General features: G+C 41.8%; 2 protein-coding genes across 3 annotated transcripts in view; one reads left to right on the top strand and one right to left on the bottom strand.

Moving 5' to 3' along the window:
* Positions 1–25,018, bottom strand: part of LOC310827694 (uncharacterized protein) — a 940,809-nt gene that overhangs the window by 57,440 nt on the left and 858,351 nt on the right. The gene's annotated exons all lie outside the window — the stretch shown is intronic.
* Positions 1,423–24,463, top strand: EXOG (exo/endonuclease G). Of its 2 annotated transcripts, none has more exons than XM_083704291.1 (6): positions 1,423–1,515; positions 6,396–6,545; positions 8,047–8,186; positions 8,790–8,866; positions 9,818–9,932; positions 23,492–24,463. In XM_083704291.1, exons 1-6 carry the CDS (start codon positions 1,479–1,481, stop codon positions 23,951–23,953), a joined length of 981 nt encoding a protein of 326 aa, XP_083560417.1. In that variant the 5' UTR covers positions 1,423–1,478; the 3' UTR covers positions 23,954–24,463. The 2 variants fall into 2 exon arrangements, with proteins under 2 accessions (XP_083560417.1, XP_083560416.1); XM_083704290.1 differs by lacking the exon at positions 1,423–1,515 and adding an exon at positions 1,719–1,963.

Below are 25,018 nucleotides of genomic sequence, written 5' to 3'. Positions count from 1 at the left end.
ACATGGGGCTCAAAGGACGAGATGCTGGTCTTTGTTCTTGGCTTGGTGCAGAGGTAGTGAATGGGAGAGTGGGGAAGTACAATCACAGCAGGTGAGAGATGCTCCCAGGTTGTCCTTGCTGCAATCCAAAGGGCTGGTACCTGCCTCCTTCGCATTCAGCTTCCTAAGGCCACCCACACGACAGCCACCTCCCAAAGAAGAGAATTACAGTCTTGTGTGCCTTCCATTTCGGGAGAAGCTTCTCGAAGGAATGTTTCCTTCCTTACTGGTAACTGCTGACCTCTCCCTTCTGTTTAAGCAGATTCTGGAAAAACAAAACACCATGGGTAAAATTATCTGTGCTGGATTGTTGATATTCTTCTGTATATCAGATATATTCTTCTGTAAGCTCATTGGAATGTAATATAAATTTATCCCAACAACACAAATGAGGGATGTGGTTATTTAGCAAATGCAGGGGAAGGCTGTGAGGGGACTCCTCAGTCATCATTTCTTTATTAACAAGTGCCCTCCCCCAAAAAAACAACGTGAGGCCTAGTAGGGTTGGACAGATGTTTTCCCATCCCTGGCTATGTAAGGACTGTGAGTGATGTCACAAACAGACATGGCAGCTGAGGGGAAAGAGGTAGTTTCTTATTCTATAATTTTTATTTTATTCTTTTAAAAGAAATGGGATTTTTATGGAATAAAGCCCCCCTCCCCCTCAAAACAGCCCTATTTATCCCAGCATGTATCTGTATGAGAGTTGGAACTGCGTTTACATATGAAACGGTTTGAATTTTATTAGGCTCATTAGTCCCCCTTCACTGCAAAGTCCCAAGGTCGGCTACAAGCAATAAAATATGCACCTGTAAAGCAAAACAGTTCTATCCATAAATACGTAGTTAAAAAAAGGAATGTGGAATTGTTGTACTTTATAATCGAATAACTGTAGGTTTCGAAGGGACCACAAGGGCCGTCTATCCCCCTGCAATGCTGGAACAACTAAAGCATCCCTGGCGGATGACCATCCAACCTCTGCTTCAAAACCTCCAAGGAAGGAAGAGGTTCCCCGTCTTCTGACAGAGACCGTGCCGCTGTCAAATGGCTCTTACCATCAGAAAGTTCTTCCTGATGTTTAGGCTAGAATCACAGCTGTCAACATTTCTCTTTTTTAAAAGGGAAATTCCCTTATTCCGAATAGGATTCCTCGCAAGAAAAGGGAAAAGTTGACACCTATGGCCAGAATCTCCTTCCTTGTAACTTGAAGCCATGGGTTCAAATCCTATCCTCCGGAGCAGGAGAAAACAAGCATGCTCCCTCTTCTATGCCCTTAAGATATTTGAAGATGGCTATCATCTCTCTTCTCATCTTCTTCTTTTCCAGGCTCAACCTACCCAGCTCCTCTAGCCGTGCCTCATCAGGCTTGGTTCCAGACCCTTGACCATCTTGGTCTCCTTCCTCTGCACACCTTCCAGCTTGTCAACACCCTTCTTAAAATGTGGCAGCCAGAAAGGGCGCACAATATTATTCCAGGTGTGTCCCTGTGGTGGGGGGACGGGACATTTTACTGCAGTAAATAGGTTTATGGACTCTTTCTTCAACCCGTCTCACGAGTAATTAATTGTACAAGTGAGGATAAAATACTTTTGCCCTGCTTCAGGGCGGCGGCGCCCGTTGGCGAGCTTGGTTTTCGCGCGCTTTTTCCTCCCCTCACGAGGCGGAGCAAAGAGAGGCGGACTGAGGCGGAGAAGCTCCTTCCCCTCCCTCAGGCCCGCTATCATGGCCGGGTCGCTGGGCGCCCGCCTCGCCCGGAGCCGCTTCTTCGGCGGCTTCGTGTGCGGGGCGGCGCTAGGAGCCGCGGCCTCTGCGCTGACTGCCCGCAAACTCCTTGGGGAGCCCCGTCTCCCACCCGCGGCCCTGCAGAGCTCCGTGGCCGCCGCCGCCTCGGCAAAACAGCAACCGCCGCTGCCGCCTGAGGAGGGTAAGCGAGCGAGTGCGCAGGCGCAACTGCCGACCCGGCTCGCTAGCGGGAGCGCTGCTCTCCGGTCACGCCGGCCGGAGCGATGGCTGAGGGCGCCCGTTGGCGACGCGCGGCTGAGGGGGAAAGTGGGGCCTGCTGTACAGAAGGCAGCCCTCAGTTAGCGGCGGGTCTGCGCCCACAGAGCTTTCCATTCAAGAGTATCATATAAAAAAAGGAAACCGGGAGGGGGGGATATTTCTGATATAATGCTTACATCTTTTTCTTTTTGGTAATAAAAGGATTTCTCTGGAATACGCAACAGCTAATTTCGACAGTTTCGGGATAATTTGAAGAGTTTTCTGTTTTCCCGCCGGGCACCGGTTTGGGTAGCATTTGGGTGCCATGTTAAAAAAAAAACACACCAAACAAACCAGGTGTTCTTCATGACGTTTTTGCTTCATGATTTTTCTCCAGCGTTTTCCGTGTTGTTTTCCTGTTTTTTTTTACCTTATTGTTGATCTGGTGCAGTTTAATAGGAATATGAGAAGGTGCTTTGCACTGAATTGGGACCCTTGCGCCATCCAGTTCAGTATTGCCTACACGGACTGGCAGAGGCTCCCCAGGGTTTTATGCAGATCCCATTGGGGACTGAACCAGCTTGTCTTCTACCAGGGTTTCCAAAACTTGGGTCTCCAGCTGCTTTTTGGACTACAGTTCCCATTATCCCTGACCACTGGTTCTGCCAGCTAGGGAAGATGGGAGTTGTAGTCCAAAAACAGCTGGAGACCCAAGTTTTGGAAACCCTGTGTGACTGAGCTGATTATCACCTTTCCCCAAGATCAGACCAAAGGCTCATTTAGCCCAGCATACTGTTTTCTACAGTGGCCAGCAGTTGAAAATGAAATGTTCACATTACCTCAAATGCTTACATTTCTCTTCAACACTTAATTTTTTTTAACGGAAAAAAAAATCAGTTTATCTAGATTCAGCTTTTAAATGGGACTCCTGGTGGTCTCCCATTCTTCTCTATCCATCTTTAGTTAAAAATTTCCCTCTCTAACCACTAAAACCCTGTTAGCGATTTCTAAATAAAAAAAGTATTGCACAAATTTACAGTGAATTTGCCTTTTATTAATATGGCATTTTAGGCCCTTAGGAGTCATGCTAGTTACATTTTACAGCATAGTCTGAAAAAATTGTGCACAAGAGAACAAAATATTGGTTTCTTTTATCTATTGCTTTCTGTTTATAACAATTTATGTTGAAATAAGTTGTTTTTAAACATTTGTTCCCTTTTGTTTCTGCAAAAGTAGTACGTTTTTTAATGCAAACAACTTTTTTTTTTACCATGGCACAAAAATCGAACCAAACAACCTGTGGTTTGTTCCTGAATTGTTAAATATAAACTGAATTAAAAATAACATCTGCCACTTTTCTCCCTGTATACATTGAAAATCAATCAGCACTGTATTGAGAAAGTGGTTTTGTCTGGCTGTATCACACCAGCAGTAAATTGCTAGCAATGACATATTTTTCATTTTATGGTGGCTTTAAGTGTATTTGTATAACTGTTATCAAAAAATCAATCTGAAGTGGTGGGCGAAAGGTTACAAGTACACAATAAGCCCACATCACTTCTCAACCCAACAACATTTTAAAATGTTTTGTGTTTTGAAAGGATAGAAAGTTTTTAATTTTGTGATAAGTGAAGTAGGCTCTCATCAACCCCCCTTTCAAATTCTCTTGTTGGGTGATGCCTGGGTTGGTCCTATCTCTTTTTGTGGCAGGACTCCTCTGCTGTTAGAACACATCAGACCAAAAGTCAATCCAGCCCATAATTCTGCTTCCATCAGTAGCCCCCACATGCCTCTGGATAAGCCGGTGTGGTGTAGTGGTTAGAGTATCAGCCTTGAACTAGGGAGGCCCAGGTTCAATTTCCAGTTCAATTATTATTATTATTTTTTATTTTGAAACATGTATAAACCATTCAACATTTTGAAAATCACAAAACATTGCACAAAAGTTCAGAACAATAGTACATAATAAAATAACACAAACCAACATAGTATACTATAAATCGTCGCCTGCAGACTAATCTGGGAAGGCCTGGGTAAAAATGAAAGCTTTTAGCATGTGTTGAGAGCACATGGTGCAGTACTTAGTGCATGCCTTATTTCCAGTGCAAAGGTGTTCCAGATAGTAGGACCCACTACATTAAAGGCTCTGCATTGGGTATTCAAGATGGATCAATAGAACTTACCACACTGTTAGGAGGGCCTTCTTGGAAAAGGTTCTTGAATGGTTGATTGCAGACCGGATCCTGGTGCTCTTGGAAGAAACTGATTTTTTAATCCATTTCAATTGAGGTTTAGGCTTTTGTTATTATGGTATGTATTTTTGTCTTTTTATATTATAAACTGCCCTGTGGTCTTCAGATGAAGGGCGGTATGGAAATATAATAAAATAATATTAATGATAATTAGATTATCACAGTGACCAGGCAAGAAGCTCACCATAGGACTGAAACTGCCTTGGTCGCACTGGTCGATGATCTCCGGTGGGCTAGGGACAAAGGTGAGAGCTGTTTCCTAGTTCTGCTGGATCTCTCAGCAGCCTTTGACACCATCGACCATAACATCCTTCTGGACCGTCTCGAGGGGCTGGGAGCTGGGAGCACTGTTATACAGTGGTTCCGCTCCTTTCTCCTGGGCTGTGTCCAGAAAATGGTGTTGGGGGATGAGTGTTCAGACCCCTGGGCTCTCACTTGTGGGGTGCTTCTGGGTTCCGTCCTCTCCCCCATGCTTTTTAATATCTATATGAAGCCTCTGAGAGAAATCATCAGGGGGTTTGGGCTGGTTGTTCATCAGTATCCAGATGACACCCAGCTCTACCTCTCTTAAATCAGAACCATTGAAGGCAGTGAAGGTTCTGTGTGAGTGCCTGGAGGCGGTTGGAGGATGGATGGCGGCTAACAGATTGAGGTTGAATCCTGACAAGACAGAAGTACTGTTTTTCGGGGACAGGGGGCAGGTGGGTGTGGGGGACTCCCTGGTCCTGAATGGGGTAACTGTGCCCCTGAAGGACCAAGTGCGCAGCCTGAGAGTCATTTTGGACTCACAGCTGTCCATGGAGGCGCAGGGTAATTCTTTGTCCAGGGCAGCTGTCTACCAGCTCCACCTGGTACACAGACTGAGACCCTACCTGCCTGCAGACTATCTTATCAGAGTGGTGCATGCTCTAGTTCTCTCCCGCTTGGACTACTGCAATACGCTCTATGTGGGGCTACCTTTGAAGGTGGACCGGAAACTACAACTAATCCAGAATGCGGCAGCTAAACTGGTGACTGGGAGCAGCCACCGAGACCACATAACACCGGTCCTGAGAAATCTGCATTGGCTCTCAGTATGTTTCCGAGCACAATTCAAAGTGTTGGTGCTGACCTTTAAAGCCCTAAATGGCCTTGGTCCTGTATACCTGAAGAAGCGTCTCCACCCCCATCGTTCAGCCCGGACACTGAGATCCAGCGCCGAGGGCCTTCTGGCAGTTCCCTCATTGTGAGAAGTGAGGTTACAGGGAACCAGACAGAGGGCCTTCTCGGTAGTGGCACCTGCCACGTGGAACGCCCTCCCTTCAGATGTCAAGGAAATAAGCAGCTATCTTCTCTTTAAAAGACACCTGAATGCAGTCCTGTTTAGGGAAGCTTTTAATATTTGATGCTGTGTTGTTTTTAACACTTGATTGGAAGCTGCCCAGAGTGGCTGGGGAGACTCAGCCAGATGGGCGGGGTATAAATAATAAATTATGGGTGGTCATGGGCTACTGATTTCACTTTTCTCTCAGCATAACCTACCTCACAGGGTTGTTGTGAGGATTAAAACTGGTGAATTTTTAATCATTAGTTCCACAAAATCAGTTGACTGTACTGAATTCATAGTTCCTGGTGAATACAATCCATGAGTCTGAGCTATGAGGGACAACTAACAGAGACTTCTTTAATGGTCTTAGTGATCAGGCAACCCTGGAGGTACTCTGGATCCCAGTTGTTAATGGTCTTAAAAAAATTGATACAAGAAACTTGAACTTGGCCCAGTAACATAAGGGTCGCTAGTGCAAGCTGATTGGTGTTACTTGCTGACAACAGTCTGTCTCCATCAGCAGTCAAGCTGCAGCATTTTGTACCAACTCGAGCATCCCAACCTGGCCCAAGGGTAACCCTACATAGAGCGCATTGCAATAATACTGGCACCATCCATGTATGTGGTGCTTTGCATGGAAAGAGAGCTTACCCTCATGCACTTGAAATTATCAGAAATGAAAAGGGTTTTGTAAGACTTGGATAAATTCTCAGTTGTTAATAGGGTTCTTAGGCATTTGATGCCTTTCTGGCTACTCTTCCGTGGGAGAAAACAAACCCCACATGTTCTGGCCTTAAAACTCTTTATTTCTCTCCTAGAACCCACAACAGAGACTGTGTTGGAAAAGTATGGATTTCCTGCAGCTGGAACACAGATCAGACATTACACCAATCATGCATTATCTTATGATCAGGCAAAACGAGTGCCTAGATGGGTGATTGAACATATTTCCAAACATAAGACTTTGGGTAAGTGAACTCTTGTGTGCATTTGTTCATTGCTTGTAATTAATTTACTTGTGAGTTAGAAGCAGTTCACTGGCTGTGCACGAGTAATAGGACGTTTGTTTGAGAGTAAGCCTCATTGAGCATAGGGGAGCTTCTGAGTAAAAAATGCATAGGATTCTTCTGTCAGGTGGGTAAATTATGTTGTCCACATACACAAGCTTTCAATAGGCAACAATCTCAGTCTTGTAAAGAGCACAAGATTTCATAGATGTGGTTGGCAGAAGTGGCTGGGCAGCAGGTACAAAAGAGGGATGCTTTGCCTCCATGGATCAGGACATGAGAAAACTGAACCTCACTGCCTGCTAGAAGCCAAGCTCATCCAAAATTTATAGATCCTGAAGAAAGTATAAGTGAGCATGAAGGTGCTTCTTGCTAGCCCAGAAATAATATTTTCAACTATGGGCGAGGCTTCAAATTGATACAGTAGGTGCAAGATAGTTAGTGGATGTTTGTGAAATTTAAGAGGACCTTAAGGTCCATAAAGAGCAACACCCTAGAGGTCCCAGGCCCTAAGGAAGTTAGATTAGCCTCAACCAGAGCCAGGGCCTTCTCAACACCTGGGCCTGGTGGAACGCTCTATCTCATGAGACCAGGGCCCTGCGGGATCTGATTTCTTTCCGCAGGGCCTGTAAGATGGAGTTATTCCGCCTGGCCTTTGGCTTAGAATCAGTGTGATTCCCTCCCCCTCTTTCTTTTTCCTTTCTCCTCCTGTGAGGAGGCTGCATCCTAATGTTTTAATGTTGTATTTTAATCTTGTTTTTTAAATTGTATTTTAATCGACTTGTTTTTATTATTGGTTGTTAGTCACCCTGAGCCCTTGGCTGGGGAGGGCAGGGTATAAATAAAATTTATTATTATTATTATTATTATTATTATTATTATTATTATTATTATTATTTAGAGTATATCCTATGGATGTCTACTAGTTTTGGTGCAAGCTTGTAGGCATTTTATCCAATGTAAGTAACCCCTTCTTTTTGTTTATCATTGATATGGACTTGTACAGTCAGTGAAGGCTTTCATTTCCATGTGATTCCTGCCCTTTCTACATCCTCTTCCCTTTGTGACCCTTAAACATGTGCATCTCTGCAGGCAATGTAGGGTGATTGGCAAAGTGCACATGGTGTGTGTAGGAGTAGAGAACTCCTCTGAGGCTTACCAGGTTTCTCGGTGAGAAACATCAGTAATAGAGGACAATCTTCCCTGAAAGACAGCTCACCTACTGGTTTTTCCTTGCGATGCAGAGTTTCATCGGAGTCTTGAATGCACACTGCCAGCTCACACAGGATAACAATGGAGATCAATAAGCCTTGTCAGTGCTCCATGTGAACAGACTGTATTCTAGGATATTGTTTAGGATTGCTGTTTATTTTGCAGTTTTGTCAGTTGCATTTAGTATAGTTTTTGTTTTGTTTTTTTAAAAAAGAAAAGGTTTGCTGAACAACTTGTTTTTGTTCCTCAGGCAATGCGGACAGAAAACATTGCAAATTTAGACCAGATCCTAGCATCCCTCCAATATTCACTGCCTTGAATGAAGACTACATTGGGAGTGGCTGGTCACGAGGCCATATGGCACCAGCTGGGGATAACAAATATTCACCAGTAGGACTGCTACTTAATTCTTGGCTTGTTGTTTCTTTGGGGGGGGGGGGGGGGAGAAACATTAAAACCAATTTGTACATCATGTTTTCAGCAGAACTAGGCAGTAGTTTAAACATGGGACTGGAACAGAATCCATGGTTCCTAAAATCAATGACAGAGCTGTGAAAGTGCTTTGAGAGAACTGGAAAACATTGCTAACCCAGCCTTCTCCAGTTTGGCGCCCAACTGACATTTTAGATTACAACTCACATTAGCCCCAGCTAATATGGCTATTGATTAGAGACGGTGAGAGGTACTCCAAAACATCTGGAGACCAACAATTTGGGGAAGACTGTGCTAGCCGTAGTGACCAGGGGGAAGTGGGTAATTTAAACACCAGATTGAATTTGAAGGCACCGGTTTTGAAATGTAATATATCATGTAACAGAATGATGTTGGGGCACTGTTGTTCTGTGTGTAAATGTATTAGAATGTTCTTCTTAGTGTTTCTTGCTGAAAGAGATAAACATTGACAAATGACTGCTTTATTCTGTTTCATTCTGAGCCTTCAAGTAGGTCTAGGTATCTATCCAAAATTTAGTTTACAATTCTTTTTTCTTACAGAAAGCTATGGCAGAAACATTTTATCTATCCAACATTGTACCCCAGAACTATCAGAATAATGCTGGATTCTGGAATAGGTAAATTGCTACTAGATTAACTAAATTCAAGGTAAATTTTTGTTTAGTGATATTTTAAACAATTTAATCATGTGTCAGCCTAACCTGGAGAGAGGGAGGCAAGGGAAGAAGACCAAAAATGAAGAAATAAACTAGAGAAACTATGTAGCTTTCTCTGGGGCGGAGCACACATATTAGCATTCTGGTGATCTAGCCAGAAAGCTCCTATAGTCTGTTTATGCAAAGAGAGAAGTGCTGCCCAGAGCAAGTGGCAGGCATATTAAGCCTTAGTCCAGGGTTCATATATTTGTTTATTGAGATTTATAATATTTCTCTTCCTGAAGGCGCACAGTGCATTTTAAAGCCTACAAATCCAATGGAATGGAATGGAATTCAATTAATTAGACACACACTAGCACAGAAATAGAATTAGCTCGCTTCAAGCAGGGAAAACAGTATGATAATGGTTTCTGTTAATTTGGTAGCTACTAATGTGGGTGAGTCCAGGAATGGGTCTCTGTCTACTACTCATTGTACACTCTGACCTCTACTTGCTGAGCATGTTGGAAACAAAGCACTGTTTCTACCAATCAGCTTGAATATAAAAGGTGCAAATAAAGTATTGGCTTTTTAAAGTATTGACTCAGCATATTGGAAACAAAGCATTTCCACTAATAGCTTCCCCAAGGTACAGACCAAACAATAACACAAGCATGTGCAAAGATACATATGAATGGAAGCAAACAAGGCAGAGACCTGATTTGTGATCTGGTTGCCGAGCTAAAGCGCCATATAGGAATAAACTGAAGATTAAAGCTCACATTTGCTCATCGTGCTTACTTAATATATTTAGCTTGGGAAATGTTATCCTATCCCTAAAATGCCCCACTGTCCTTCTCTGTTCTAGGTATGTTTGGAATTCCCCAGCCCCAGGCTAGTCCATATCTTTAAACTATTTTGGCTTAATTTCAGGCTAGAAATGTATTGCCGGGAACTGACTGACAGATTTGAAGATGTCTGGATTGTTTCTGGACCTTTGACATTACCTCAGATGGATGATGATGGGAAAAAAAGGGTTGTGTATCAGGTAAGCTATTGAACCTAGCCATATAATTGGAACAAAGTCCTCTTTGATTTTGTTGGGGTTTTTCTGCCATGCAGCTTTTCTTAGGAGTTGAACTGGATGCAGCCTTGGAACTGCGTGGGCGAGAAAGGCAATAACAACCGGTGGTAAGGTTGCACAATTTGAGGCCTTATACTGTTGAGTAGTCCTTTTGAATTTGCTTTGTGGTCTCAGCTGATGAATATAAATATGGGATCACATGCATAGAATAGGTCCAGTGGCCCAAGTAGCAAAATTTAAGTCACGTATTGTGAGGAAGGAGTAGTGACAATTTGTGGGCAGCAAACAGAACTGAGTACGAACAGTAAGAGGCAATGCATTGCACACCATCTCTGCAGGCAGTAGATACTAGGAATCAAGTGGTGGGTTTTTAACAGAGCTGTGTGTGAAACAAATCAAAATTATGCATCCAGAAAAGTGAAGTCCTGTGACTTGCTTAATATGATGCAAGTAATGTTGTGAATTTTAGAAATACGAGATTAAAATATGTTTTACATTTAAAAAAAAAAAAACATGCATAGATTAATTATTTTAGCTCTGGTTTATAGCCATATCCTCTTCAAGCTCACTTAAATTGTTTTCAGCCAGTGGCTGTGCACTGTTCAAAGTTAACTATTAAATTAATGGCTTTATACTATTGTTTTTGTGTTTTTGTTTTGCCCTTATGGACATATGATTATTTTTAGCTCTCTTAAGCAAAGAGAGGAACTCCCAGAGTATTGTTTATGGCATTGCTCCTTGCTTGGGTTATGTTACCACTTACTTCTCATTACCAAATAAATTAATCTAAAGCTGCTGCTATCTGTTGGCTGAATTTGGTGTGTCTCAAGGTCTGTGCCATCGTTTTGTCTGCCTTGTGAAGTATTTGTTGCAAATACAGATTGATGACCACACTTGATATTTGGGAGACACATTTGCAGAATATAAATGTATGTCTGAAAACGTAAAAGAGAATGCCAACAGGAAGAATCTCTTCTGTGTCACTGGAGAGGCAGGAGCAGGTTTTCCATCTTCGTCCAGAGCAAATCAAAATGACAGCATCTTGCTTTATATACTGCTGTTCTCTGGAGAATGTCAGTTTAGTGACTTTTGTCTGCTAGCAGATCTTTGTTTCTAAATGTTTCTATTTGCAATCATTTTTCCTCCTACATTTCACTCAGATTGAACCCATATTAAATGCAAAATTTATAATTTTGTTACCCAGAATTTCCAGACTCTGGATTCTCTCCCTTATATATGCTTAATATTTCATTGAAAGTCTCTTATTTAAGGGAATTTCATTGCTGAAGTATATGGACTTGGATCTTTTATTTTTAACCTATGTTTAATTTAAACAAAGAGAATGACTAGATAAATTACGAATAAAACAAAATATGTTTAGCAAAAATAAGAATTCTTTTGCAAACAGGACTGTAAATAGTATCACTCTCACAAATGAATAAATACAATGCTGCTGTGAGAAACCATATTAGGCAGCATCTCCATACACCAGGTGCGAGGAATTTTTGGCCCTCCAAATGTTAAAAGGTAAAGGTACCCCTGCCCGTACAGGCCAGTCTTGACAGACTCTAGGGTTATGCGCTCATCTCACTCTATAGGGTGGAGAGACACTTCCGGGTCACATGGCCAGCGTGACAAGCTGCATCTGGTGAGCCAGAACAGCACACGGAACGCCGTTTACCTTCCCGCTGGTAAGCGGTCCCTATTTATCTACTTGCACCCAGGGGTGCTTTCGAACTGCTAGGTTGGCAGGCGCTGGGAGCGCACCCCGCTGCGGGGATTCGAACCGCCGACCATGCAATCGGCAAGTCCTAGGCGCTGAGGTTTTGCCCACAGCGGTTTTACCTAGGCGCTAAGATTTTACCCACAGCGCCACCCGCGTCCCTATATGTTACTGAAATCCCTCCAAATGTTACTGAACTACAACTCACAGCAAGCACAGCTATCATGATGATGGGATTCATAGTTTAGCAACATCTGGAGGGCCAAAGGTTCCCCACACAGTTTCTTGAGAACAAAGTCCTACAGGACTCAGGTTTACTTCTGCCATGAAACACATCCACCAGAAAGCAAGATGTCCAGAGGGATTATTTCTCACGTTGACTTTTGGCATATGAAAAACATTATAAGGTGATTTTTATCAGGTTTACTTTGTGAATCTGTTGCTTGGATGCAGCCCACTGTTTAGGAGAGCTGTTCAGAGGCTCTTGCTGATGTGTTAATGTATCGGCTCCAACTGCCTGAGGAAGCATTGGCCACCAAAAATGGCTTACTAGCTTGGATTTGTTTTAAATAAGCTGGATCAGATCCCTAGTTTTTTCCCCTGAGTTGGAGAATGCCCTGTATTGCCTCCCCCAACAGATTTAAAGTGGATGAAACAAGCCAAATAAAGAAGGGAATTTATACAAGCCCTCTAGGCAGGTCATTCTCTTACAGAACTGCCCTTACCCTTTAGGAGGGGATTTTCCAACTACAAAGCCTTAAATCTAAATGGCTTGTGAATTAGCTGATTAAGCATACACATTAATTAATGTCTGCCTTGTTATTCAATTATAGCTATTCAGTTATGTTTGCCTTTCACTGTTAATGATGTTGAATTATTCTGTTCACTTTATTTTAAAAATGTGAATAGCATGTGGATAATGGGTCTTACCAAACCTCCTGTATGAAACCTCAGGATTTTTCATTCTGAGGAAGGTCAGATCATCTACATTTTGAGCAATGATGCTTCTCTGATGGATTTCTCGGGATGCTGGGGAATCATACTTTACTAATTATTGATCTGAAAAAGATTTGAGTACAACACTGGGGACAAACCCTTCCCCCACCAGCCTTGGCAAGCAGTTGTGGGCTTTTATCAAATATTTTTAATTGAGTTTTAATGACAAGGGTTTTTTTTAATTAAAAAAAGAATTTTTTTCCTGTCTGTCTGTCATAAACAGTTGTTTTTAAAGAACTTTGACCAGCTGTTTTCACTGAGGGTTTTTTGGAAGAACTTAATATAATTTTTTTCTGAGAAAGAGTTTAGAAGATAGATTCTAGTTAGAAGAAAGGAGATTCTGACTAAACAAGAATTTTCTGATAGTAAGAGCTGTTCAACAGTGGAACAGACTTCCTCGGGAGGTGGCGGACTCTCCTTCCATGGAGGTTTTTAAGCAGAGTTTGAATGCCCATCTGTCATGGATGCTTTAGCTGAGATTCCTGCATTGTGGATGGTAGGATTAGATGACCCTCGCGGACCCTTCAGACTCTACAATTCTATGATTTCTCAAGAATTACAGGCATTTTCTCTGCAAATATTCTGTTCACTTGGGATGACTTTTTTAAAAAAGCATCCCTGTATTACTAGTAGCTTTTATAGCATTGTGAGAAAATAAATAAGTGTATCACTAACAGTAAGGTAAAGGTAAAGGTACCCCTGCCCGTACGGGCCAGTCTTGACAGACTCTGGGGTTGTGCGCCCATCTCACTCAAGAGGCCAGGGGCCAGCCCTGTCCGGAGACACTTCCGGGTCACGTGGCCAGCGTGACATCGCTGCTCTGGCGAGCCAGAGCCGCACACGGAAACGCCATTTACCTTCCCGCTGGTAAGCGGTCCCTATTTATCTACTTGCACCCGGAGGTGCTTTCGAACTGCTAGGTTGGCAGGCGCTGGGACCGAGCAGCGGGAGCGCACCCCGCCGCAGGGATTCGAACCGCCGACCTTTCGATCGGCAAGTCCTAGGCGCTGAGGCTTTAACCCACAGCGCCACCTGCGTCCCTTTATCACTAACAGTACCAACTCATAATTTTGCTAAGAAATTTTGTATGCTTTAAAAAAATAAATTATATGCTGATGGGGAACAAGAGAGTGTGATAGACACAGTAGGCAGATTTTCTATTTAATACACAAGATTGGAACGATAAACATCCTTCCAAAAGAATAACAATGTCTGAAGGAGGGATGCAGAATTAATATGAATGCTAATAATATCTCCTAAGAATATGTTATCATTTTCTCATTAATTTCAAGGACAATTACCTTAAACAATGAAGGCAGGACACAATACATTTGTTGCTGCCAAGTGGTACTGTCTACACCTTTTAGGGGGACACAAAAGGATTCAATCATATCCAGGTCAAGAGAGAGGTTCTATATTTCATTGGCTTTCATGGTTTTCCTATTTCAGTACATATGACCAAAGTGGGAGTAAATGCTGAAGTAACATCAAGCAGAAGCCCCTTTGGAGTCTAGGTTTCAGATCATGTTACCTTGGAGCTCCCTGAAGTCTCCTCCTGATAGAGCCTTCTGAGATTGAAAAGCTGGGTAAAAAGGACAAAAGCAGTAAAAAGCAGCCAATAACAACAGAGTAATGGAGTAGTGGAGACTTCATATTGTTTTAAGACAATTGTAACCAGAAAAATAAATCTAATGAAGAAGCGAATTCTGCCCAGCACCAATGTTAGTTCCCTTCTGTAAAGGATGCTTATAATAAAGCTCGTGTGAACGGGCCAGGCCTGAGGTGATATCTGTTGGAATAATGTTATCTTCAGGAAGATATTTAATGGTCAGTGTCATCGCTCAAGTAACAGCTTGGGAAAACCAAACACTTCATTGGGGACGCTGTGCCCAAGGAAGCCACAGGCTTATTCTGAAACAAGAAGGATAGTGTGTCTAGAAATCACTGCACAGCTATATTGCAGTTAAATGAATTTTTGGACCCCACCTTCTTGTTATTCTGGTCGTAGAACTCATTAAAAAATGAGTATCAATAACGTTGTCTGTGGCTCACTTTGAAAGTTAAGATAATTCCTCTGATTTATGTGTTTCTAAAAGGCTACAATTCTAAGGTCATCCAATGAACTTGACTAAAATTTGATTCAGGGCAGACCAGTGTGGCGATATGTCCACATCTGTGGTGGTCATCACTGCCACAGAATGTTTTGATGGCCTGTAGCTTTAAAAATGGATTAGATCACTCATAGGGGTAGTAGGCTTACAGGGGATTGCTATCTCCATCCTGCGTGTGAGCTCCCCTGAAGCTCCTGGCTGGTCGCCATTAGAGGCAGAGGACTTGGCTAGATGGCTCTTTAGCCTGATTTGGTATGGCAGTTCTTGTGGCGCAGCCTTGCCTGGAGCGGAAAAACATAGTTTGTGGATGAGGTGGAATAAGGTTATTTTTCTGAGCCTACAGAGTTCCACCAAGATCTCAAGGATTCTGAAGTACATTCAGGAAGGAAAGGGTCACTGGGACACACAGAGTTTCTGTGGATGTTGTTTTAATGCATCTGACAACATTGCCTCTGATGCAAGGCGAAGTGTGCAGCGGTGGATAATGTGTGCTGGCAGCTAAGTCTTGATGAAATTTGATTTCTATTGACCGTACCCTGCAGAAATCTCAGGTAATTGCCATCTCTGAGGCAAAGGTCCAGTGATATCCACTAATTTTGTTTACAGTGGCGACATTGCATTGCCCACTCACTAGAGGGCACTGACTCACAAAGATCTTGATATATTTCTTCTTACACTCTGCCTGTTTATGTTGCCAACAGAGCAAGTATCTTTTGGTCACGACTGGACCTAATGGTCAGGGGTACCTTTACCTTTTTATTTTTCTAATAGTTTCTTCAGGTCACTTTCTGCTATAGCTGGAGAAGGGTTATATGACAGCTGTATGTACTGTTGCTAAAAGAACGCTTGATCTGGGGAACAGTTGGCAGGCAAAGTTCTACTGTTATGTTTCGTATTACCAACTTAAGGGAAAGGCTGGGTGAAAATGCATTTTTCTTCTAAGTTTTAAGTGGTGGGTTTTTCAGTGATTTTCTGGAAGCATGAAACACTACCTGCCTCTATGACCCATTTGGGTTTTTGTATTGGAAAACTTGATACTTTTAGAGAGTTCTGTGTATTCTCTGTCCCATAAAAACGAGGCCAGTTTTGTGCCATACAAAACCCACATTTTGTAAATGGAAGATGTGATGTTAGCTCACATACTCCCAGAGATACCACTTACAATTTAAAAGTGAAGAATAAATAGGGCTACAGTGTTTAATTGGTAAATTAGTCAATGAAAGTTGTAGTTGATTAATCAAAGGTCACTTATAATTCATAGGACAGCAAATTTAGACTAGTTTTGCTTTTAAATACTAATTTTGTTTGGAAAATTGCAATAAGATGTTAAAGGTGGTGTTTCTTTCTGACAATTAGAAGTAGTTTTTGTTTATCAAATATTAAAATAATGTCAAGGTTGCAGGTGCATATTCCTGCATTGCAGGTGGATGGACTAGATGGGTCCCTTCCAACTCTATGATTCTATGATCTATGAAAAGTTATTTTACTTTCGGTATTTCAAAAAAAGCACTTACATTGACATTTGGGTAATATGCTGATTTATTTAAATGTAATCAATAAATAGTTTCAAAGGCAGATGATTGTTCAATTGGTTTTCAGTCATAGTTAGTGCCTAAATTCCATTGAAATAAATGGGTCTTAACAGTGCAATCCAGCACATTTACATTGCTTTGATCTCCTTGAGAACACAGGAAGCTGCCTTATACTGAGTCATACCATTGGTCCATCTAGCTGTTTTTGTTTGTTTGTTTTGTCTATGCTGTCTAGTGGTAGGGTTGCAGAGGTTAAGTCTTCCCTTGCCCTACCTGGAGATGCCAGGAATTGAATCTGAGACCTTTTGCATGCAAAGCAGATGCTCTATCACAGAGCTATGGCCCATATACCTCAACATAATCATGACTTAGCATAGGATTGCACTATAATTATTTAACTGCACACCAACTTTTATTTGGATTATGCCTTGAATGTGAAAACCCCATCATATTGCCAGCATTTATTCCCACCACCAAATGATAAGTTCAAATAAATGTTTTTGTGACACCTACAAGAAGTTCAGATTTGGGTTTGGGTCAGGTCGTCTACTGATGCCAGTTTCAGGGTTGTGCAGTAGCCATTGTGAACACAGTTTGTTTGGGGTAATTTATTTTACTCCCAGGTAGGGTAGAATAGAAAAGGGACGTGGGTGGCGCTGTGGGTTAAACCACAGGGCCCAGGACTTGCTGATCAGAAGGTTGGCAGTTCGAATCCCTGCGATGGGGTGAGCTCCCGTTGTTTGGTCCCTGCTCCTGCCAACCTAGCAGTTCGAAAGCACGTCAAAGTGCAAGTAGTTAAATAGGTACCACTCTGGTGGGAAGGTAAACGGTGTTTCCGTGTGCTGCTCTGGTTCGCCAGAAGTGGCTTAATCATGCTGGCCACATGACCGGGAAAGCTGTATGCCGGCTCCCTCGGCCAATAAAGTGAGTTGAGCACCGCAACCCCAGAGTTGTCCGCGACTGGACCTAATGGTCAGGGTCCCTTTACCTTTACTAGGGTAGAATAGAAGGGACAATAGTTCCTGACATTCAGTCCTATGAATAATGTGGTATGTGTCTAGTAAAGTTAGAAATTTTGACCAATATTCCAGCTGAAACACACCATCAAACGATTCAAAGTCATGAGACCCAGATTTTTGCAGCAGTACGAAACCGAGAGAAGCTATTACACTGGGCCATTGTTCCAGGTATACTTTCAGTAATTGACACTGGTAGTGAAATGCAGACACATTGCTTTTTTTCATGTGTTGTAATCATTCGCTTTGCACACTTACCTGTCATAGCAGATTGGCATTCTCCCTCTCTTTATTGACCTGTTGTAGCTGCTTTCTTTGGGTGGGCTGCAAAATGGGAAGAGTTTCCGCAAAGCAAGTACTAAGGTTGAAACAAAGCCCTGACATGCTAATAACAGGTGATGGGGCTAGCACCCCTCACTGTGAGTGCCCCAGAAATACAGTTTTCTCAGCCACAGGATCTCATAAAATATGATTTAGCAGTGGCTGGTGAATTTGGGGCATTTATGTGGGTTAAGCATAGACAAAAACAACAAAGCAGCTCATTTTTTCCAGCTTTGAATAAATCACTCACAAGGTCCTGTTGCAATACATCTTGTTGCTGGTCCCAAAAGGTTTTAACTACAACAGATGGTCATAACTGAACTGTACACATTTGGTGTGGCTGGTCCCTCCTGTCTTCAGGAGAGAGCATTTCTGGTCAGCCCAGGACAAAGCTTCACTGATGGAACAGACATGCCATCCTGGAATCAACTAGCAAAGAGACTTTGTTGAAAGCCTAGGTGTCACCTTATCTTAAATCAACTCGGGTAGAGGTAATTGTGTTAGATAGATCTGACATAAAGGTATGCCTCTGCTAGCTGTTCCTTTTTATACCAGTCTCAGCAAAATCAGAACAGTGTGGTGGCAAGCCACTCTCTATGGTCTCCCACAATACTGAAGTCTTCCAAACTAACCCAGTGGTGTCAACAAATCTATATATAGTAAGTTAGCAGAACAAAATTGATAGAGGTTCAGCAACATGTCCTGTAACTGTGATTGTATTGTGAATTAAACCACTTATTTCCCCCCACCCCGTAAGCAATGCCTTGCTCTATTTCCTTATGAGCTGTGTGGTTTTGGATCCTCTCTTTGTGCTAATGATAGCGCCATCTGGTTGCTACTGTGCCCATTTTGTGGAAGGTACATAGTAGTCCATTTGCAGGACTCTGAGGTGGGAAGAAGATCAATTATCTAGACCCATTCTAGATCCATTCGAGTTTCAGGAGGGAATGGGCCTTGGTTGCCCTAATGGATGACCCAGAAGAGGGACAGGTTCTGTGTGACCTTGTTGCTTTTGCTTGATGTCTCAGCGGTTTGTGATACCATTAACCATGGTATCTTCCTAGACCACCTCAGTTACGCTGTGAGGTGTGAGTCATGCTTTGAGGTTATTTAAAAAAAATGAAAGGTTGTATAAAAATGATTTAAAATAAATAATCTATATACAAAACCAGATTCCATATTTTTAAAGTTGTATTATTTTTAAAGGCTGTTTTTATGTTTGTTTGTTTGTTTTTGTATTTTGTGACCTGCCATTTTATGATGAAAGGTTGGATACAAATCGTACAAATGAAACAGTAAATTAGATAGCACGATGGGAGGACCAAATTCCACAATGTAATACTGTAGTTTGTTTTTATTTGTGCTAGCATTTAAATCACAGCAAGTCTTTGACAGTGTAAAAAGGCCACTGCTGTTCTCTGGCCAGACTGTGTCGCTGGTGCAGCAGAAGATGCAAATGGTGACTCTCTCATCATCCCTTGTATGTGAATAGATGATCACAAATCAAAGAAGACATGTGTGCATGAATAGTTTTCAGATGCTTTCTGTTCACTTACCATAAGGGCATATGCTCTCTGTCTGTCTCAGTCAAGCAGCGAGAGAAATGTGTGTCGGATCTAAATTATGGAAATTGATGTGCAAGCTCTTGAGTAGAGCACCTACATCTAAAAAGCCACTAGGTGGCACTCGGGCATAAAATATCCAGAGTCCCATGCTTGAACCGCTTCTCAGAATGAAGACATTACTTTCAAAACTACAAAGACATAGCTTATGAACATGCTGATATTTTTTCAGCTTGCTTGGGCTGAGCAATCATGTGGAACAATGCACATTACCTGTCTCAAAAATGCACTATAATCATAAAAGTCTTTTGCAGTGCCGTTCACGTGGTGGGAGTTAGTCTCTTGTTCTTGTTGTTGCTCTGTCAGTTGATTGGTATTTTCGCTACTTCTGTACCTCCCATTACAAATAAGAATGCACTACCATAGCTGATCACATAAAAGTACACAGTCTTTAACCACTTTGTTGTGCTCCAGAGGCCCTGATAGATCCTTGTGGATGTCAGAGCTCTGTGCATGAAGGCAGAGGTGGTCCATTCCATTTCACCACTGGAGGCAAAACAGGAAGGTGCTGTGCTATGCTGCCCCCTGCCCCAAGCCTCACTTCCTGGGGTCACACAGCAACGGCTTCCGGAGAGATCTCGTGAGATCTCGCTGGAAGTTGCAGCAGTAGTTGCACAGCTCCACCTGTGGTGGGTGGAGCACCTGTGGGGGCACTTCCACGCAAGATATCACCACCCAAGGTAGGCTGCTTTACTCCGCCTCATGGGCGAGTGGGTCCTACATGCAGAGACCACCCACTTCTCCCTCATGAGCCATGGAAGTCCAGGATTCCAGGCTGTTCACAAAACGGGTTCTGTAACTTTGAAAAGAACAAGAAAGCTATTATATCTACATAGCTGAGTGGTGTGTGTGTTTGTGTGTGTCACTCAAGACTTGCTACATGGAATGGAATGAAAGAGGAGGAAGATCAGTTTGAGAATTCCAGAATTTTTAACAAGCGTATCCTTCCAAGTGAGTACGGGGATGACACTCCATTGCCAATGTTCTTCTCCCCTCCCAGCATATATCACCCTTTACATTTATTTATTTTTTAAAATACATTTATTTATTTATGTCCCACCTTCCTTCCAAAAGAGCCCAAGGCCACAAACACATCAGTACTTTTAGAATATTAAAAATATTCTAAAAACTGTTAATAAAACCATTATCTCAACCAGAGATCTCAAGGTTGCCAGGAATAGTTCCTTTCAGCCATCAAATGCCTGAATAAACAGGAATATTTTCAAATTGCTTCCGAAACTCAATACAGTAATGAGGGAGGCAGACACGCCTCACTAGGGGAGCATTCCACAAACAGGGAGCTATCACTGAAAAGACCTTGTCACAGTTCAGTGCCAGCTGGGCAGCCCTCAGTGATGATACCACCAACATGATGATGATACCGCTGATTGTAGCATCTGAGATGGTCGATATTGCACAAATATATACTTCATACTTTCAACATGGAGCCCCATGTCACATGGAAGCAGTTTTTTGCTCTATCCTCAGATTTGTGCATACATGCTCCAGTGTGCTTTTATGTGCCTATTTAAAGCATTTTTACTCCCAGAGTAGCTTTCAAATAGAAATGCAGTCCTGTCTTCATGTTGTGAAAAAAGTTCCATAAATTGGGTGAAAACCTGCTCTCATATATGTGACTATATTATATAGCATGTAAAGCAGAGTGTGTTGGTCCTAAGTCTGACATACTGATACTAAAACCATTTTGTTTTTAAGTAATCAGCTATGACCTGGAAAACAACTTGTGTGTGTTATAAATGAAAGACATCCATCTTTGGTAAATATTTTCTTTTCCTGCAATCACAGCAAATTTAGCACCTCTTCATTTTGATCAGTTTAATGGCAAATCAGTTGTATAGGGTACAAGAGGATTTTTTTGCAATCAGTGTTCTGAAACAATCTGTGGGGAAAAGACAAACATCATTGTTGATTTATACAGCATCTGTTTAACCGTCCTGATAAAATGTTTTCCCCAAGCTTGGCAGTACCACTATAAGCCAGTTTTAAACTGGTTTCATTGTCATGGCTCCCCTAAAACCAACTACAGTAGACTCATCAGCTTTCCAGAAGATGAAAGAATCATTTATACTAATAGCAAAGATTTTCTGAGAGCTGATATCTGTTTAGCCAAAACTACTATATCCATGCACAAGAGTGAGGTATCAGCAGACTCAGGGGAACCCCAAGGTTTGCAGAAGTCCAGAAAAAGGGAGGGGAGACACACACCCCTAAAAAAAAAAAAACAGCCCAAAGAAGACTGAACATGCTCAATGATTTATGTCTATGTCATTATGTTTGTATTTTTGTATTTCTGGCTTTGCATTTTTTCTGTTTTGGTATTATTTGCTTGTTTTATTTAGTGTTTTTATGATGCATAAGTATAAACAGTGGCGTAGCGTGGGTTGTCAGCACCCGGGGCAAGGCAAGTAATTTGCGCCCCCTAACCCGTGGATTTGCGCCTCCTAACCCTAACCCCCAGATGTTGCGGCCGGTGTGCGGCCGGCCCCCCCTGCACCCCCCACGCTACGCCACTGAGTATAAATAAAGTAAAAAAAAAAAAAAGCATGCTCAATGATCACAAAATGCTGACTGGCTGTTGTGTGGGGCGTATGTTAGGATATGGGAAATGGAGGGCAGGGGAGAAGGAAAGGGAATACAGTATCTTGGAAAAGGTGATGGCCCTGAACTGAAAACTCCCATATAACTTTTTTATTAATTTTCAATTCAAATATACAATTATATCCAATTTTAACAAATTAATCCTTTTTTGACTTCCTTCGGCTGCTCTGACAATCATCCGTATTAATCTCTCTATTTCGCATTCCTTATTTTTGTATTGCCATTTTCTTCCCTCCCACTTCTATTTCTTTTAAGCAATACATCTTATAACTCACAGTGCTTCTTGAAACCCCACTAGTGTTGTTTGCACATCACATATACTTTTCAGATAATCCACAAATTTCCCCCAATCGTCGATAAATTTTTGTTCACGGAGATATCTAATTTTTCCAGTTAGTTTGTCCAACTCTGCATAATCTGTCAATTTCATTCTCCATTCTTCTATCGTCAGTATTTCCTCCTGCTTCCATTTCTGGGCCAATAAAATTCTTGCTGCAGTAACTGCATATTGGAAAAGTTTACTGTCCTTTCTTCTTATTTCCTTTCCTGTAATCCCTAAAAGAAAGGCTTCTGGTTTCTTTACAAAGGTATACTTCAACATCTTTTTCAATTCATTATATATCATCTCCCAGAAGGCCCTCACTTTCTTACATTCCCACCACAGATGGTAAAATGTTCCTTCTTTATCCTTACATTTCCAACACTTATTGCTTGTCTTATACATTTTTGCTAATTTTACCGGCGTAATATACCATCTGTAAAACATTTTCATAACATTCTCTTTCAGTACAGTAAATTCTCTTTCCATAATCTCTCCCAATCCTCAAATTGTATATTATGGCCCAAATCTCTAGCCCAATGTATCATTACCGTGGCCCTGAACTGAAAACTCTACATTTTGTCACTTGTCCCTCTTGTTCTTGATAATTGAGACTGCTAATCTGTTCCCAGGATACCATAAAAGAAGGCAGGGACACTGCTATTTAACCAGATTGTGTGTAGGGTAGACATGCTTTCACAGAGAATTTATGATGCTTTTTACTGTCTTTTCTTGTCAGACTTTTGAGAGATCTCACCAAGAACTCTGTAACAGATTCTTCTTCACCAGGAAATTCGTATTTTTGGTCTTTTTAGTGCTTTTTTGACTACATTGTGCCTAATTTCCATGTGTTACAATTGGAGACCATTTCAAATAAATTCTTATGTACTATTACTTCAATGTCATTGTTATAATAATCTGTTATATTGATTGCCTCTTGTACTATTCACAGATTCCATGGGCTTTTTGTCTTTGGCTTATAAACTATAGAAGGTAGTCATCACGTTTTCCTTTTACCATATTTCATTTATGTATTTCATGAATAGGAACATTGTCAATTATCAGCTTGAGTTTATTTTGGCAGCTCTACATGAGAGAACTGCAGCTGGTTTGATGTTGGGGTAGTGGAGTCTTCAGTATGGTGTTCCTTTTAATCTGTTTGGCAGCTGCACATTATGTGGAAAATTTTAGTTCTAGATATGGGAGGATTATGGCCTCCTTTCTGATGAGTTTGAGTGATATAATCTCTCTGCTCTGCTGATAGGTAATTGGAAAAGATGATGTGGCTGTACCCTCGCATCTTTACAAAGTGATTCTGGCCCGAAGAAGTGAAACATCGACAGATCCTTTGGTACTTGGGGCCTTCGTGGTACCCAATGATGCTATTGGCTTTGACCACCAGCTGCCAGAATTCCAAGTTAGTATTGAAGACCTGGAGAGAATGTCAGGCCTTGTTTTCTTCCCACAGGTGAATAAAACTAAAGACGTTAGAAATATCTGTGAGGTTGATACTTGTAAGCTGATGAGTTTGGAAGAGTTCACTCTGTACATCACCACTCGGAAGTTGCAGAGTGCAAGGACACTGGAAAGGTTGAGAAAGATCATGTCTGAATTACAGGAAAAGGGAATTGAGCCCGATGAATATCTCTTAAAGGTTTATAAAAAGAAGGAGGAGGAATTAGCAATGCAAAAGTCAATGGAAGCTAGAGAAGGGAGATCTGGTTAATATAAGGAACTGTTGTCCAGAGACTCTGCTACTAGTAAGAAGAAAACTTGGACAAGCCTCCCCATTGGTTGTGTGCCTATGCTGAAAGTGCAGCACTTTGCTGAGAAATTAAAACACCTCCTGTGGCACAGGTTGGCAGTGAGACTTAAGGTCACTCGTTTGTGCCCTTTACTAAATCCATCATCAGTTGTAAGTTTTATTCAGAATCTCTTCTGGAATACAAGAAAAATAGAAAATGGTCATCTTGGGAATATAAGTAGACCTCTCCTAGATATAACTTTCCTTTTCTAACAGGATGCTGTAGAAATGGTATTATATTATTTATATAATTCTTTGCCAGCTGTATTTTTTTTTAGCCTTTTCTTTGTTTTCATTCATCTAAATCTCTAGAAATGCCGCTTGAGAACAAATTCATTTGTAAGTGACTATTTGTATAAACTGACAATTCAAGAACCGGGGGATGGGGGGGGGCAGTTCCCAAGCAAGTTTTTAATAAATGTTTCCTCAAGATTTTGATTCTTGCTTTTATTCTACACACCGCAAGGGAAAGCCTTCTTAGAGAAAAATGTTATGTGTTTTACTTCAACCAGCATCTCTGGTTCTTTTGACAGCTAAGATCGCAGTCTAAAGGCTCGCAAGAACTTTATAGAGGAAACAGCCAGTTCCTACTGACAGGGTCCTCCTCCTTGATTCCTGTAACAGGCAAGATTGAATTCTGGGCAGTGACCTTTGTCACCAATGGCTGCTTGTGTTTCTTTGCTTGTGTTTGTACACAGCCTGCTATAATTTCAGGTTGCCAGTAAGAGAAGCTTTGCTACATTGCTAGGTTTGCCCCTGTCTGTGATAGGGCTAGAGTGCAAGTAGCCTCGCTGTTGCCCTTGCTAACAAATGACACCATAATGGAATAAAAAATGGTAAGCTGCCAACACAGTGGGATCCTTATTTTTTAAACAATATGACTGATCAGATAATTTTGGCTATCAGCTGATGATATGTGGTCAATTGACTGACATGCCAGTACTATTTAGTAGTATAACCCAGTTACAAATCCTACATTTCATGCCT

The sequence above is a fragment of the Podarcis gaigeae genome, assembly GCF_964106915.1.
Source record: "Podarcis gaigeae genome assembly, chromosome: 12".
Lineage (NCBI taxonomy): Eukaryota > Metazoa > Chordata > Lepidosauria > Squamata > Lacertidae > Podarcis > Podarcis gaigeae.
This window is presented reverse-complemented; position numbering and strand designations above follow the sequence as displayed.